Raw genomic sequence first — 13,654 nt, 5'->3', positions numbered from 1 at the left:
GGAGAAACAGAGACAAGAAAAAAAAAAAGCACATACAGCATGAAACAATGAGCAATCAGCAAGGTGGAGACCTGAGAGAATGAGAGGAGACAAGAGGAGGGAGGACAGAGGAGTGTGACAGATAGGAGAGAAGGGGGAAAAAAAGAGGCAGATTGACAGGAGAGCGAGAGAGATAGAGTATACGTGAGAGAGAAAGTGATTAAGGTGGACGGTGGGCCGGGAGGGGAGGGGAGCTGTCTGAGAGAATGAAAGAGAAAGATTACGAGTGAAAGGAGAGAGAAAAGAGGGAGATTAGGAGAGACAGACACAGAGTCTATGATTGGCTCTGGAGCCGATGTAATGAGATGGTAATGCCTGGCCAACGCTGGGAAAGAGCATGAAAAACCTTGCTAGTTTATATATAGATCTAAACACAAACACACACAGACGCCCTCTCTCAATCATACACATGCATGAACACATATGATGCATACATTCGTTTGCACAAACAAACACAAACGCACACCAATGGACATAAAGGCTTAGACAGAGGCAGACAAAATCATATACAAACACAGACAAGAATAAATAATAAACATAGGCAGGCACACACAGATATTGACAGAAAGATAGACAATGACACACACACACACACACACGCGCGCACACACAGAAAGAAAGGGCTCCAGCACAGTACAGCTGCATGGTGGCTGTGTTCTCATTACAGCAGCCTCTCTGCCAGTGATGCTTTTGCCCAGCGGGCCCCAGTCCAGACCCTCTCCAGTGATCACACACAGGCAGGACGGCGCTTTATATTAGCCAGGGAGTACCTCAGGCTCATTATACCCACTTGATGCTTTGAACTCGTAGCCAGGTTTGGCCCGTATTACCCTATTCTGGGTCCAGTATGAATGAGAGGGAGCGGCTTTGATGGACAGAGCCTGTCCAGAAGTGAGCTTTGGTCTGGTGCTGATTATATAAGGCAGACCGCAGACACAAATGGACAAACCCATTAAAGGCTGTATGTAAACTCATCTGTCAACAGGGAGAGCCCCCATTATATTCATAGCTGAGGCTCTACATGCGGTTAACTAAGGGGGTCTCAAACTTTTATGTGCTCTGGACCACCAAGTTGACTTTCATTCAAGCTGTGGCTGCCCTTATGAAGTGATTTCGCCCCGGGGACCATGATTTGAGATGGTGAAATATAAGATATTTTGGCTTTAATTTGTGGTAAGTATTCAGTTGTTTAGCTGTCGCAGCCTACTTGAACACTGACAAATAGATTCAAAGTGGTGAGATTAAAACATAATACAGAAGGAATACTCCAAAATTTTAGGCAAAATACCCTTTTTCTGACTTGACTGTTTTTTTTTTTTTTTTTGTGAGTTTTTGTAATTCCAAGACATGTTTTTCAAATACAAATGATGCATTGTGTACATAAGACCCCTATAAATTTCAAGTTTTATTGCAAACACAACATGCTACCCACTGGAACTGAACTACTGGACGTGCAGAGGTGAAAACGGTATTGAACATCTTGTCTCAGACTTGGAAAAAGGGTATTTTGCCCAAAACCTTGGAGTATTCCTTTAAAATAATCACTCACACATTTTTGCATTATAGCAATTTCTACTGTAATGAGACAGTAGTGTGCTTCTGTGCGACACAGGGTTGGCTATGTGTCATGATTGATTGGGTGTGAGTGCGCCCCTGTGTCCGCTGTGTGTTTTTTAGGGAGGGGACGGCGTGTACGTGCATGTGTGTGTGTGTGTGTTTATCTGAGTGTATCATGTTCTCATGATGGAGCGAGCATGTGCGGTTTCCTGCTATCGAGCAGGCCCCTGTATTTATCTAACCGCGGGCAAGTGTGTGTGACAAGGTGACAGGGTGTGTGTGTGAAGGTGACGAACCTCTCCCCAGGGTGTTCTCTCTCTTGTCTTTCATGCTCATGGCCAGCGAGGCACCCTCTGGGACCTGTGGGGAGAGGGAGGCGAGGGGAGGGGAGGGGAGGGAGAAAAGGGAGGGAGAGAAGAAGAGAGGACAGAGGGCACAGGGTCAAGGGTGAGCTGGAGAGCACCAGAACAGCATCATTAAGCATGCCCTCTTGGGGAGTGGGGTGTCGAGTGGTGTATGTGTGTGTAGTGCATGTGTGTGTGTGTGCGCGCCTCTAGAGTGGCAGCAAGTCTGCGGGAGACTGGCTGGGCTCATTAAAGTCAACCTGCAGTGAAATGGATTGAACAGCCTTGCCAGTGAACCCAGACTGTTTGTACACGCTGCAGCTTGCTGCTTTCACAGCTCCGTCCCCATGGCTCAGCACAAACTAAACAGAGCACTTAACAAGTACAGGTAACAGGTCAAAGGTCAAGGGTCACTGAATGTCTGTTTACTCATGCACAAATGAGCACCGACATAGACAAACACACATGCATATTAAGAGGCGCATTCCTACTGCCTTGGCATTTTGAGTTTTCCTCGTGTTATTTTGGTTATTTTCCCTCATGAGACACACACCACGCTGTTGTGCAAGAGAACTTCTACATTTTGTCCTCTGCTGTGCCTGAAACTGTTGGCAACGTCAGCATTGCTATTTAGGAACAAGGGGCGCAGCTGGGACACAGTTAGCTCCAAGCAATTATTCATGGTTCCTCTTCAGAATGATCCCTAATAATCTCTAATAAATGGGAATTAATCATTATTTTCATTAATCACCATTTCATGGTTAACAAAGACCTAATTGACAGAGCTGATTGACATTAGTTGAGGATTAAATTCCTTCACCGGTCATCGATTATTAATAAACCTTATAGCGTTTGTAATGATAAACGTATGTAAGTGTAAATAATGATTGACCAAGTATTACAAAAATCAGTTGCAACTTAAATTAATGTTCATTTATATATATAAAAAAAACACATATTAAGAATATAAAACCTTGCTAATAGTGACCCACATGTCTCTCCTATATTTAACATTTTTTGTTAATCATTTATAAACACTTAAGATTTAACAAAATAAATAGCTAAATTTATTAATACATAAATCAGTTTTAACAAGTGTGTAACTTTCAATAATGATTTACTGTCTTACCAATTAATCAAACAAGAAGCAAATTAGGTGTAACAATCCAAAACAATTAATAAAAATTGAATCATCATTAATCGACCAATTAGTTTAGGTTTTTTTTTTTATTATTTTATTTTAATTATTTTATTTTGTTAGAACTTAACAAATGAATGTTAAAACAACATTGAGATATGCAGCAGAGACTCTCATCTTGCATCAAGAGATATGCAGAGAGTAACCTCCCACCCCTGGACAGCCAGTGACACCATTTACAGGGAGTTCTCACCTTCCCCACTCATGCTGTACCTGTTACAATATCAGGGACACATGGGGACACCATGACAACACTCACCACAGAGGTCTCTCACACACACACGCACGCACACACACCTGGTAATGGAAGACTGTGTTCAGTTTTTTCCGGCCATCCTCCATCACTGATGAGTTATCCAGGTCCTGCAGAATCCTGCTGTTACTACCAGAGTCAAACCACTCTGGAGCAAAGAAGAAGAAGATGAGGAGGAGAGGAGAGGAGAGGAGAGGGATGTATCAGACAATTTCATCCTAAAATTTGAGAAGTATGTGTGAGACAGAGGGCAGCCTTGCTCTAACTCCCTGTGTCACAACCTGTGGATATATTCTTGGGCCATTAATCAAATCAGCACTGCAGGCTCCACAGCTCTTGAAAGCAATAACTCTTTGTGATTATTACTGTACACTCTCCTCAATGCATTCCGTCATTTATTATATTGCAGCCTCAGGTTAGTTTAGCCTCATAAGAGGAATTGACCTTTTGCAAAGGAGATTACTATATCTCTGCAGGTTGGAAATGGAAGGGATGAAAATGATCAGAGAAAATGTCCTCTTACCGAGGTCTACATCCTCTGCCCGCGGCCACTGGGAGAATGGCAGGTTTTTATAAAAGGCCTCTATGATCTTTTCCTTCACCTGGCAGATAGTGTCTGTATTCATGACCCTGACAGACAGCGAGTCCATGCCACAGCCTTGAAAGGACACGTTGATGTTCTGCAAAAATAAACAGTGAGCAATAAATGTCACACTCTGCACAAATGTGAATTTTAAATGTCAGTAAGACTTCGATGTTAACGAACTTTCTGTCAATCGGTGTAACTGAATGTGCGGCAAACGTTTCAGTGGAGTTTGACTTTGAGCTCTAAAAAGAAAGAGCTCAGTGGCCCCTCTCAGCCAACTGAGGATGAGACATATGAGTGTGTGTGTGTGTGAGGTATCGGACCTGTGGCTTGGCCTCGATGTTCTCCCGCAACAGCCACTCCTCATTGAGGGTGTAGCGGGCCTTCCCTGTGATGGCATCTATGGAGCCCTTGTTGATCTGCTGCTTGATGGCGCACAGCAGCAGGAAAAAAGGCTCACCCACTGTTTCCTGCAGAACATGGCACAGCAGCTGGTTCAACATTACACCACAACAATTCTGGAAACAAGCTGATTATCACCAGAAACAAGTGGGATTATCTCATCCTACTGGCAAACATATCACTTGTTTTAACAAAAAAAGATTTTAACACCTTTTTTTCAGCATGGTGTGCCAAGGTGCTATTTTACAGGAAGCCTATTTACTGAGGGAATCTGTTCATCATCACATCCTGTAAACACCCACCATCACTGGCCTACAAACCCACACAAACACACACCTACAAGCTTTTCCTTCTCATCCTCACCTTGAGGTAGCTGTACATGCAGATGGACATCCAGTTGGTCAGCATCTTCTCCACCACCGACTCGGTGCGGCGCAGCATCAGTTTGGGGTTTTTGGAGGCCGAAGCGTCGATCAGGTCCACCAGAAGGTCCTTCATGATGCTGGTGTAGTACTCTAGCTTACCATGGAGGGCGATAGTGAGCAGGGACGCCAGGCTACATCTGAGGGCCAAGGAAACAGATGAAGGGAGAAAAAAAAGACAGATGAACCCACAGACTTCTCCCAAAAACAAAAACAAGGAAATATGGTGGTGTGTGGTCAATAAAGATTTGAAAACAACTGCATTTACAGTAACAACAAGGCTTAGTTAGCCCGCCCCCTACCCCAACCACCTGTGACTGCAGAGCCAAATAAAGTCCTGATCTAATGCAGGGAGTGTCTGCCTGAGTAAGTCCAGAGGTGCAGGGGATTTCCACAACAAAGCCGCTTAATCCAGTAGAAAGATGCAACATCAGTCTGAGTGCTGACGCTGAGCTGGGACTGGGCTGTGGTCTTGCCTCTGGAATTTCTCTCTGGCATCAAAAAATCCTCCACAATGACTGGCTGGTTTTAAGATGCTCAGCTACTCTGATATACGACCAGGTGTCTGCAGTTTCACTCTGCTTTGAAGATGTACATTGGCACAACTGCTTTCCTGGACACAAACACTGAAGATGTGGTCATACTGTATCCATCAACTGCAGAGGCATCTGCCAATTTCGCATGGGAAAACTACAGGTTACTATGGTGTATAGTGTATAGGCTGGGTGATATACTGATATTATATCGATGACATGAGAATAAATATTAGCTGAGATTTTGGATCTTGTAATATCATGATATGACAAGCGATGCCTTTACAGTAAAGGGATCCAATTTTCTTAACTTGTTAGACTGATGAATATTGCCATATACTGTCATATTAGTTTGGAGACTATTCATAAAATATACTTAATATAAGTGGCTTTTGACAAAAGCTGCTGAAATCTGAAGAATATCTGTAATTGCAATGATTTTATGGCCTTTACATTGATCTCATTGTAAACTTTCTTGTTAACTGTCAAACATGTATGTGTATCTATGGTTGTAACAGTGTCAGCTAATGCAGTTACCTGTCCCGTACGGCAAAGTCCTTCTGCTGCTCCAAGGCATGGACGAATGTGACTAGGAAGTGCTTGTTGTTGAGAAGAGTGGAGAACAGCGTGATGCCCTCCTCCATATTGGGCCGTATTGTGTTGGAGGCCTGAAGAGACAGGGAGCAGAGGCAGACCGAGCTTAATACTTATTCTCTGTGTGAGTTCACCTAAAGTGCATTCCACCTGCTGAGGTCTCCCTAAGCTATTTCGCCCCTTCTTGTCTTGAGTGACCCATCTAGTGAGCGCTTTATCTTTCTATCACAGTTCTTCCCTCTTCCTCCCTCTTTGCCCGTCTCCCCGCTTCTCTCTATCTCCCGCTCCGGTCCCTGACTTTGTGTGATTGTCTCTAAATGTGCCGAGTCGACTTAATGAGTATGGCCTATCTATGGGTGCGACTAAGCAGCGGTGTGATGAAGTCTTCCCTCTGGACTGCAGCCATATGGTGTGGTTTGCAGCCTGACAGAAGGAGAACAGGGGTGTCCATTAAGATAAATGCCCGCCTGTGAGATTTATTTGCTGTGACCTGGAAAACACTTCCTGGGAAGACGATGAGGATCCAAGGCACTTCATCACCGCCAGACAGGCTCCCGCGGCTGCCGACCCAAAACTAGCACCACAATCGTTACTTTCTCTCCCTCTCTCTTTTCTTTTTCTGTCTCTAACACATACACACATGTACACACGCACATGCACGGCATACAGAAACAGAGGTGCGTGAAAGCGCCTGTCTCCCTCTCTGTGTGCTCTCACACACACATGCTCACACACACATCAAGCAGAGATGGATGTCCACATGGTTACGATGAAGAACATATTGTTCTGTTGTCCAGGAGACAGTGGGAAGTGTGTCAACAACCTGCCATCAGCATGGTGAGCTGGGTGGTGTTTGACAAGCTGAAAATTCTCTGTGTCACACTCGCTGGCAACCACTGAATCACATGCATTAGTATTCATGTGAACACACACGTATACACACACATAAAGGCACGGATGCATATGCAAACATGCACGTAAAGCGCGCACACACACACACACACACACATTTAACAAACACACGCAGCCAAAAAATGCGCAATATGCTTTTCTTTACTCTTCATCAACAACTGTGCAGTGAAACCTTAACAAGCCTCAGTGTGACCCAGTTGGGAGAACAAGGGAGTGAAAAAGGACCCATGTCAAGGCACTCCGGCTGGAGAAAGCCGAATGTCTTCTCAAACAACCTAATGGCTTAACCCTTTACCTGCCAGTCCTGTAGGAGCGGGTGGGTCTCTGGCAGTGCTCGAGGGCCAAGGGTGTCATTCTCATAAACAGGCTGGACCAGACTCTTCTCATAGTCTGAACACATCTGAAACACACACCGGGACTCAGGGTTAAACACACAGAGACTTATTATACAAAAGTCAAATCTTAGTCATAAAAATAGCGGGATAGATAGTAGGATAGGGGCCCAGACATAGCCGGCCTTGAGACTTTGGCAGTCGATTTTGCAAACTGGAACCAAAGCACTGGACTTCTTCAACAGGCTCTGAAAAGGCCCTGACTGACCATGAAAAGGAAACATGACACCGGGACATGGAACGTCATGAGAGTTAACGGTTTTAGAGGCGAATCGACGGGGAGCCAAGAGGGCAGCCTTTCAAGTCTCAGCCTTTCATTTCAAGACAGCTACATTTGGCTGGAGTTCGAACTGTGTCTTCCCAGTGTCTGTGTGCGCACTCCAAATGGAAAACACATACAAGTGAGGAAGAAACGTGTGTGTTTTGGTCAAGACTGAAGCTTTGGCCCGCGTGCGTGGGGCCGGGAGCCAGCAGGATAGTGTGTTTGGTGTCTCAGTGGGAAACTGTGGAGAGACGGCACTGAGGTAACGACAGTTGTATTTATGCTCCCTCCGCGCAGCTTTTCAACGCTCTCTCCCCTCACTTCCCTCACGACCAAAAACAGTGTCCACTACAAGAAAGCGGCACAACTATCATTGTGCAAGAGCATGTGTACTTGCAAAATAGCGTGGGTGTGCAAGCGGGTGAAGGAGCGTGTTTTGAGAAAGAAGGGAAAGTTTCCTTGTCTCAGTGCCCGCCATTGTTCTGTCTCCTTGAAAGCTCATGCCTGTGGTTGGAAGACAAAGCTCGCTGACTTGTGTCTGTATCAGTGGAAAAACACCTACCCACAGATAGACCCGCAGTCTACCTTGAGGGTGGATCACACATCAGAAAAATGCTTACCTATAGAGAATACATTAACTCTCCTCCGGAGTGCCAAAGCAAGCAACACTTCCCTAGACATCTTTGTTTAAAAGTTCCAAGGTGAATTTTCATACTGCACATTACTTACAGCAATAGAGCAAGTCACTTTAGGCTTGGCGAACCAGGACATACAGCGGGGGGAAAAAAAGGTTAAAACTCCATTGAGAAAAATAGCGCTGTCAATGTGCTGTTTTACGATCTGATAACTAAGATTAAGAGGCTTTCTCACCTTAGGGAAGAAAGTGCGCGTGACAAACTGTTTGTACTCCAGGAACGGGATGCCCTGGCTGCGGTTCAGCTCTTTGGTCAGGTCTGTCATGTCTGTCTGCAGCTCTGCAAAACCTGGAAGGACAAAACACACAGTGACTCCAAAAGCAGGGACATTTGGGACTTTTCGAAACCCCTGCTATGCTATTTCCACCTCCTCCAGCTACATCTGTTAAGCAATGTGGAGCAAAGGTCTGAAACTGTATTTACTGGCTTGCAAAATTAGCGACGCCTCTTATTCTATCCCGATCACATTCTTTCAAGAGGCTCTGGTATCTGTAAGTGCTCTGCAAGAGATGTTGGTTTCGACAGCAGACACAACTTTAGACGGGACACTTAAGAGGAGCAAAGTGTTCATTATATCATTAATCTCCGAGATCTAGTTTCATCTTCTGGGTGAATACACTAAACACTCAGCCCGATCCTCTGATCTCGTTCTTTCTCTGTCTCTCTCTCTCTCTTTGCCAGGCTCTTCAGTCCAGCACGGCATGCATGCAAATATTTACCAAACAAAAATCAGAGGAGCCAAATCCAATCTGAGAAACTCATCCAAACCATGTGTGCCGGCTGAGGTTTACATGGTGTGAGAGCCACAGAGGCCGTATCAGCATGTCCAAACACAGACTTGGATCTGCATGCTAACACTGGACTTCTTGTAGCCGCTTTATTGGATATGCTATGTTCTCAGAGTGGATAATGTTCTCCTCTAATGGGACACTGGAGATCTCTTTATGGAAAAGCTCTTCCTTTCACAGGATGAGGGACGTATTTGTGTTGAAAATGCCAATTACTGCGGACTGTGTTTGTGTGTGTGAGTTGGGAATATGGGCCATGAGGGATTTAGGACCAAATCATGCTTAATCACTCCTCCAAGTTATTCATCGTGCTTGTGCTCTTTTGAATGACTAGTCATTTCACACCATGAACTATTGAGAAGATGCAGCCGGGCCGAATACCAAAACCCCTCTCCGCCGCACCTTTGGACTCGGACAAATACCAAAAATCCTCCCATCCGCGTAACCTGGAATATGTCAATTTCCTGTCGTCTTTTACTCCCCTTCCACAGCTTTTACAATCTCTCTTCTACGCCTCGCTCCGTACACACTCACCCTGAACTCGGACCACAAATCTATCTGCGTCCTCTGACTAAATAACTTCTCCTCCTCTCCTCCTCTCCTCCCTCCCACGCTTTTTGCTCTCCTTAGACTCGTGGCCCTGACTCCTGCTCCTATCACTTCCTCCCTCCATTTCTCTTTCTCTATCCACCCCACCACCGGCTCCTCTTCCATCTCTGCCCCATAAATCTGGGTGCTCAGGCACGCAGTGGCCTTCACAGGGATTCGCTGTAATGTCCTCGACACATACACGTACACACACACACACACACACAGGGGCATAGACTTAAACACAAACACACAAGCCTCGCTCCTATACGGCAGACACAACAGAGACGATGTGACCAATGAGTGTGCCTGTGTGTGACTGATCACTTGTCAGACTCTGTGTTTTATGAGTCACGCTTACTAGGCACAAATCTGTCAACTGTTGTATCTCCCCCTCCCACCGTATTCTAGACACAAACACAATCACACACACACACAGAAACGCACACACATCCAGAAGAACACACATAAACACAAATAATTGCAGTCGATATTTCCGTCTTCCACCATGTTCTTTTTTTCCACAATCGGACAGTAAACATTAATCGAGATCTAAAGACAGCTCTGACAGTGGTGCTTGTAAGTGTGTGTGTGTGTGTGTGTGTGTGTATGGGTGTGTGCGTGAACACACCTTTACGGATCTCCTCTCTGATCTGCGACTCCATCTCCTCCATTTGTAGCAGAGTTTTTTGCCAGTAGCGCTCCGCCCTCCGGCTCTTTGTGCAGTACACTACAAGAGCTGAGAGAGATGAGAGGAAGTGAGGAAGAGAGAGAGAGAGAGAGAGAGTGAGAGAGGGGAAGACAAAGGCAGTTTATGTACCTTTGAATGCTTCCACTGTTATCACTGCCTGACAACATCTCATAAATCAAAATGCAACTCCGTTTAAAATGTAACACTGACCCAACTTCTAGGCGCAGGGAAAACATTCACTTGGTTAAAACCGACACACTGTCACCTAAAAATACTGGCACAGATGCACAGACAGCGCCCGCCATGCACCCATGCAGACACACACTCTCACACAAAGAGTTCAAAGTAACATATACACACAGAGAGAGTGAGGAACAGTGGGGCCTTTGTGCACCGAACACTGAGGAGGGTTCGAGTGGACAAGGGAAACTCTGACCCCCAGATTCCTTTTTATCTGTTTCACATCTGGAGCATCCGTCACTGGCAGCAGCCGGACATCCATCATCTACTGGCAGCCAGTGTGCGTGCGACTTACCCACAGTGCATAGCAGCAGCAGCACGCAGCACACAACAATGGATACGACGATGGCCAGCTCGCTGCCGCCCAGCTGCACCTTGGCAATGGTGTGACGGAAGTTCCCAACTTGTACCTAAACAGAGAGAGAGAGAGAGAGAGAGAGAGAGAGAGAGAGGGAGAGAGAAACATTCCCTGAGTATTCTTTGCACCAAAGTGCAGAAATGCATACGGTGCAACAAATACACACACTGAATCAGACAGTGACATACTGCAAATGTCACATGTTCCTTATGGGCACAGATGTACATACAGTGCACACACTCAGGCACAGACACACACACATGCTCACACGCATGCATGCACACATATTTTTAACATACACAGCGGATTTGAAAAATGGTCTCTCGCTGCAAAGGGGGAGTCACCCAGTTCAGAGTAACCCAGATGTGACAAGAAAAGGACTTTCACTTCTGCCTTCTGATTAGTCAGCACGGTCTCTATGGTCCTTCCCAACATCCTTTCCCTTTCCTTTCCCAATCCTAGCAAACTTCATAAAAAGAGCCCCAGATAAAGAGCCTCCAATCCTCAAATCCTTCTAACACTGGTTTTACTACGAGAGGAAAACTGGCTCACTGGTGTCTCCCTCTCTCTCTCTCTCTCTCTCTCTCTAGTTCAGGCATTTATTTATCCAGACCAATGAAAGAAGGCCTACTTCCAGAGACTGCAAGCAGCCAGGCCTGGTGTAATGGAGGGGAAAATGCCATTGTTCCATGTTCCTATTTCGCTTGGGGTACAAAAACACTGCTTTCCTCCTCCACTTCTGCAGTTCAAGCTCCACTTCAGAGCCAAGGAAAACATGGGCATGGCAAAAAATAGATCTGCCACCGAAAATATGTGAAGAAACACAAATGGCTGTTTTGATGCCCATAAGCTATTTATCTGCATAACATGTACGCACACTTATTCAAATACACCAACACCAAGGAAAATACACATGCTTGCCGTATTTATGAGCCCCTCTCTCATACGCACACAAATCATACGCGCCACTTATGTCGATGGGCGAGATAGACGAAAGCCACCCATTTGTGCTATGACATCTCTGGCCGCTGCCCTGCCTGTATGTCTTTTGCTAATTGCCTGTGTTTATTTTCAGACATCCTGAGAGGCAGACAGGGATGGGGGGAGTAGGAGGGTCTAGAGCAAGCCACAGATACACGAGGAAAGAAGGAGTTGAGAAATGAAAAGATGCTTTCCCTCTCACTCTGTTACAAAGTAGGAGAACGGTCCTTACGGCTCACTGACAGAACAAGCCAGACAGAGAGCCTTACATATGTTTCTCCTAAGCTATTTCAACCGACCACTCACAGTCCGGCTCAGATTTAAATATAGATGAGAGCTTTCCCTTTAATACAGCCCTATCAAAACAGGCCAGAGTGGGCAACAACAGATGGGAAACGTGGGTAGAGGAAAGAGAGAGTGGCTGGTTTTATCAAGACTGCACTGGGCTTGGCCGTGTCTTGATTAAGCGCTTTAGTTTTGATGGAGAGATCTTGGAGACAAAACAAAATCACAGCTGATGAAGGCAAGCGTCACTTCCTCAGCAGAGGCCTTTGGGTTTCTGCGCGCCGCCAGCCTGTGTGGGTTGATGTACAAGTGATAGGTGATTGTGTTGGTGATAGACAGTCTGATAAAGGATCAAAGAGATAAAGAGGAAGAGGTAAAACACTCAGAGCGCCTCACTGCTCCACTGTGGTTGTGGCACAGAGTGGCAACCCGCCCACCCCTGTACCCACGAACTGCTGATTCATGGTGGCATGCTCAGGGAGAGTACAAAGCATTCATAATGCATTGAGACGCGCGCACACACAAGTGACTGCACTGCAAAAAAAAAAAATCTCAAATCTTAACAACCATTTAGTGTCACAGTCAGTGTTAAAATCTGTCAGTGGGAGAAAAATCCAGTGCTTTCCAATGCTAATCAATTTGTCTCTAATTTCTAATTTGCTCATGAATTTTCTTGAACTAAGTGCCATTTTCATGACACTAGTGGGATTATATGCTTCATTCTGCCTTGTTTCAACATATTTATACTTGTTCCCAGAAAAATAATCCTGAAAAAAATGAAACTGCATTGGAAAGAAATAGGATTATCTCATCCAAGTAGCAGATTTCTTTCCACTTGTTTTAAGAAAAACAAGGTTTTAACACTCAATATAACACTAAATGACGTGTTATTATTTTTTTTTCGTAGTGTGTGTATGGACCTGTGCAGATCCAATCAGTTTGAACTAACATCACAGACTGGACTAAATGTCTGGCTTGTCACACAATGACTGAGCTCTGTATGACAGATGGATGATATCCTAATTATCAGGGTCCTTCCAGTAAAATTATCAACACCAGCAGGTAGTGAGTATGTGTCTAATGTGTGCCTGTGTGTGTGTGTGTGTGTCTAGATACTTACCGTGACAGGCAGCTCTCCCTCATTGGAGCTCAGCGGTTCGTTGATGGTACAGTGGAACAGCTGGTCGTTATGGAAGCTGATGTGACAGGGATAGGAGCCAATCATCACCGAGTATTCCTCCGGCACTAGCTCCAGATCGCTTGGCCCTTTCTGCGCCAGAACCAAACAAAAACAACTGTCTAACCGGGCAGTGTTAAGGGAATGGTGTGGCCTGGTTTGAACAGGCACAGATAACATTCATAAAGAAAGGCACAGCGGCCTTAGAAACACAAACACACATATACACACACACACACCGTCACATCCATCTACATTTAGATACACATACGCTGTGCACACACACAGACTCAGTGGGGAGCGGTGAGGCAGGCCTGTCATGCAGATGTCACAGTGAGGAGCCCGGGACAAAACTCA

At 45.4% G+C, this 13,654-nt stretch overlaps 1 protein-coding gene across 1 annotated transcript in view; it reads right to left on the bottom strand.

The window, feature by feature from the left end:
* Positions 1–13,654, bottom strand: part of plxnd1 (plexin D1) — a 56,119-nt gene that overhangs the window by 6,640 nt on the left and 35,825 nt on the right. The window contains exons 19-29 of the mRNA XM_030056125.1: positions 13,241–13,390; positions 10,792–10,906; positions 10,197–10,304; positions 8,365–8,477; positions 7,136–7,240; positions 5,872–6,002; positions 4,743–4,941; positions 4,301–4,447; positions 3,915–4,071; positions 3,436–3,539; positions 1,893–1,956 (exon numbers count right to left, since the gene is read on the bottom strand). Coding sequence (XP_029911985.1) covers positions 1,893–1,956; positions 3,436–3,539; positions 3,915–4,071; positions 4,301–4,447; positions 4,743–4,941; positions 5,872–6,002; positions 7,136–7,240; positions 8,365–8,477; positions 10,197–10,304; positions 10,792–10,906; positions 13,241–13,390 — 1,393 coding nt within the window. The remainder of the gene's footprint in view (positions 1–1,892; positions 1,957–3,435; positions 3,540–3,914; positions 4,072–4,300; positions 4,448–4,742; positions 4,942–5,871; positions 6,003–7,135; positions 7,241–8,364; positions 8,478–10,196; positions 10,305–10,791; positions 10,907–13,240; positions 13,391–13,654) is intronic.

This window comes from Myripristis murdjan, chromosome 7 (assembly GCF_902150065.1).
Source record: "Myripristis murdjan chromosome 7, fMyrMur1.1, whole genome shotgun sequence".
Classification (NCBI taxonomy): Eukaryota; Metazoa; Chordata; class Actinopteri; order Holocentriformes; family Holocentridae; genus Myripristis; species Myripristis murdjan.
This window is presented reverse-complemented; position numbering and strand designations above follow the sequence as displayed.